Source organism: Puccinia triticina, chromosome 12A, assembly GCF_026914185.1.
Source record: "Puccinia triticina chromosome 12A, complete sequence".
In the NCBI taxonomy this organism is placed as follows: Eukaryota; Fungi; Basidiomycota; class Pucciniomycetes; order Pucciniales; family Pucciniaceae; genus Puccinia; species Puccinia triticina.
Genome location: NC_070569.1, coordinates 2,629,814 through 2,633,537, shown reverse-complemented (window position 1 = coordinate 2,633,537; position 3,724 = coordinate 2,629,814). Strand labels below are relative to the sequence as shown.

At 48.1% G+C, this 3,724-nt stretch overlaps 1 protein-coding gene across 1 annotated transcript; it reads right to left on the bottom strand.

The window, feature by feature from the left end:
- Positions 1 to 236: 236 nt before the first annotated feature.
- On the bottom strand, positions 237 to 3,258 carry PtA15_12A230 (uncharacterized protein; the record flags this gene model as incomplete). The annotated part of the gene is made up of 9 exons (XM_053161819.1): positions 237 to 723; positions 824 to 1,207; positions 1,283 to 1,640; positions 1,731 to 1,890; positions 1,978 to 2,642; positions 2,712 to 2,836; positions 2,907 to 2,995; positions 3,077 to 3,132; positions 3,201 to 3,258. The coding sequence occupies 9 exons, from the start codon at positions 3,256 to 3,258 to the stop codon at positions 237 to 239; spliced, it is 2,382 nt and encodes a 793-aa protein (XP_053025798.1).
- Positions 3,259 to 3,724: the final 466 nt, after the last annotated feature.

Here is a 3,724-nt window from a genome sequence, read left to right as displayed (position 1 = left end):
CACTTTAGTGCATGACACGACAGAAAGGTAGTACAAACACATATACATATAAACACCCTAGACACATACTTTTTTTTGTAGATGGGTATTGAACATATATACACATACACCTACAAAGGCGTCTCCCCCCCATGAAATGACTGCACTGCGAAAAAAAGGTAATGTGGGATGCATGATGCTCAAAAAGGTTGAGAATAAGACACTTCAATTAGAAGGAAAGGTTTGGGGCATGGACCTCAAGCAGAAGAATGAGGTGGAGGATTGGGAGGCGAAGAAGAGGGCCAAAAGTTAAAAGGATTGAGATTGGGGTCGTTGAAGTCAGAAGGAGCAGACGGGACTTGATTGGGGACAAGGTTTGGGAAAGGGCCATTGGGATTAGAAAGGAACTGATCAGCCCACCATGTGCACTCGGGATCAAGGTTCGGAGTCTGCTGGTCAGTGGAGGAGAAAGCAGTAGAAAAAGTTGTTACTGTGGGTGATGAGGGAGCGAACCCCGAAGATTTCCCGGACTGATCGTGGTTGGTCGAAGCAGTCGCCGAAGACGGTTTCGAAAACGAGTGGTTCTTCGAATCGGTCCCCGAGGGCGCAGGCGGGGTTGATGAGGATGAGCTCGCTGACAAGGTGGATGAAGAGCCCGCTTTGATGGCCTGTTGTTGGTTGTGTTGGATTGCACTCTTGTACAGGTTGATCACCATATGTGAACATTTTCCCGCAATGTACGTGCTATCATTTTATCCCCAAAACATTTCGAAAACATAAACAGCTTCTCTAGATCAAGATGATATGATATAGCTAGAAAAACTAAAATCAAAAGTAAACCAACCTAGGCGCCATCGTGTTCAAGATTTGAACACCCAAAGATATTTCTAAACTCCTGGCTTGACGCTCGTCTTCGGACAATGATCTGCGTTGTTTCACGAGCGAACAGACCAGGATGACGAGTGCGTTCTTCAGTCGAAGGGGGATCCAGAAAAAACCGTATGCTAGTAAGTTACGCTGGTGTAATTGGTTTAGTGAGCGGATAATCGCCCGGGCTGATTCAACACAAATATCTAGGTAAGGGTGGCTCGACTTCTTGAACGTTGTTGACGGTCCTGGAATGCCTGCTTGCTGCTTGTCGTCTGGCTTGTTCGGCTCGTTGCTTTGGCTTTTTTCTTTCGAGTTAAATAAGACTTGGTGAAGCAATAATCTGAATTCATGGTACCATCTGTATTCAAAATAAAAATGAAAGGAGTCATTTATCGCTCTGAACCTGAATAAGTGAGCGATGAAAAAAACTGACGAGTTTACGGCGACCGAAGAGAGCAACGCGGGAGCACTGATCAGGTCTGGATTCGGGTGATGAAGATTGATCTTGACTGCAATCTTTTGGATGCAAGTGTTCATACTACTGTCGAGCTGTTTAATCATCGCTTTAACGCAACTCGAGAATTTAACGCCTGGGTGCATGTCTCTTTGAGCGTTGATCAGGTTGATTACTGGGAGTAAGTTTTTCAATCCTCCGAGTGAGCTTTGCATCATATTATATGCTTGGAAGATTTCATCCACCATGTGATCTGTTGGAACTTCAGTGCCAGTTGGGTTCAAGTATGGGTTCACACACACTTCGAGATCGCGATCAAGTTCAGGATCACCGGGAACTATATGTGCATACCATTGAAAACAAAGCAAAACATGAACGAAGGTTTGCAAATGAATTGACAGCCAGCTGATTACACTTTTTCACTTACGAACATCAAAATCACTCTCTTGCATATAAGCTGGTTTGCCCAATGTGCCGCTCACTATCGAATCAAACTCATACAAGAAAAAGAAGACCTTGCGGCGATAGCTGTCCTCGATAGGAGAATCTGTCCAACGACTATTATTTTCTACATGAATCCCGGCTACCTTTATGTGTGTGTATGTATGTATCAAATATGAGTTGTTTGTCATTTTATGGAGTTTGGGGGGGTGGGGCAAGAGAGAAATAAGTACCTGAGCCCTTTGTAGAGCAACACCAAGTACACACCAGACGAGATCCGTATTGACAGCACCGAGAGAGTAAATGACTACGAGAGCCAAAGCCTGAAGTTCACACAGCGTAGCGGGGGAGGGGATAGGTCGGAAAAGGTAGGAAGCGGCGGACAGGCAATAGCGCAGTCCAGCCGTTTGTAAATAACCGTGCGGGTTCCCCTCGATATCGAGGTACACCCTGGGGTCTTTTGAGAACCGACTGGCAAGGGCGAAGATGCTAAGACAGAAGGCTCTGAATCCATCGTCAGTATCAACCCGGCCGGCCTTGAAGTCTTTGATGAACGAGGGAGGATGGACGGCACGGATGAGCGGATGGACCTGTTGGAAGTAAATTTCTAGCAAGCTCTGTTGCAGGTCCGGGGGCGGGTAGAAGTCTGGGTTACCATAAGACACTTTTTGTTGTTCATGACGGATGATCTTATCGACGGGCGAGAGATCTTCGAGTTTTGATAGTGATGGCAGTAGGCTTGCCGTCGGGTTATGGAGCTGGAACCGGGTCGGGTTGAATAGCGAACTGAGTGCACTAACCGATGGAGTTACTTGCACTGGAGTTGTCGAGGTGGAGTTGGGCAACAGATGGATGTCTTCGGGAAGGGTTAGTGGGGAAGTTGATGGTCTCTTTCGGCCTGTGTGATAACCGGAATGAGTTTATGTAGGCAGATAAGTTCTTCTTCTTTTTATGTTTGCAGACTGACCATGTCTTGAGTTTGAAGGATGAGACTGAGGTGGGTCCGGTAAGTTTGAGAGATCGCAGGACGGATCGATAGCATAAATGAGTCTTTCGAGTGACCGAATTCTGGCCTGAAGATGTTCGACATCCCTGAAGATAAAGAAAAACTCACAGTTCACTCATTTTCTCTTCGAGACAAGATGGGATGAGCGGTACGCACTTTCTGGTGGGTGGCCTCTCCTTTAGGCTACCGGGGTTCGCGAAGGTGCAAGGTACTCCAAGGTTGACGCAGGCAGCACATCGGCCGTCCTGTGTTCCAAAAAGGGCAAGTGGAGAGAGTCAGTGAGTATGAAGATGTAAGCGGCATTACACAGATCAATTTGGACTGACTTCGAAGACACATTTGATTTTACTAGTCCGACATCGATCGCAAGATCTGGGTACTCCTGAGATGTGTACAAAGTCTATCTAGTCAGTCCCACAGGAAATGGGGTGCGTGGAAGATGCTGCTTACGATAGCGACGCCGCTTAGTGGATTGTTCTTGTTGTCCAGGTGGTGGGTTGGTTTCCATACTAGTGTCGGCTTGAATGTGTTCTTGTGGACCATCAATGTGGTTCTTCCTCGACTGTTTTTGCAAGGGGAGGAGTCAAGACTTGGCGAGATCGAAACCCTCGAGAAGCTTGGACAACTTCTGAGCTCGATGACGTAATGTGGCTCTATGCGGACACTGCCACTGCCAAGACTTTCAATGGTATGCACATATGTATGTACACCACGAGAGCGATTTGGGCTCCCTCGGACCGACAACCCGACGACAAAGGGGCCCACGTCGGGCTACCGTGTGAAAACAGGGCAGCCCGTTGTCGGGGTGTCGAGACAGTCAGTCCGCCGTACCTCTTGACGTCAAGAGGTACGGCGGACTGACTTCGGTCAATCCGCCGCCTGTCTGCCCGGGTGTTGCCGGCAGGACCCACGGTGGCTTGACCAAGGTTGATCCACCGCCGATCTGCCGGTCTGTTGCCGGGCGGACAATCGCT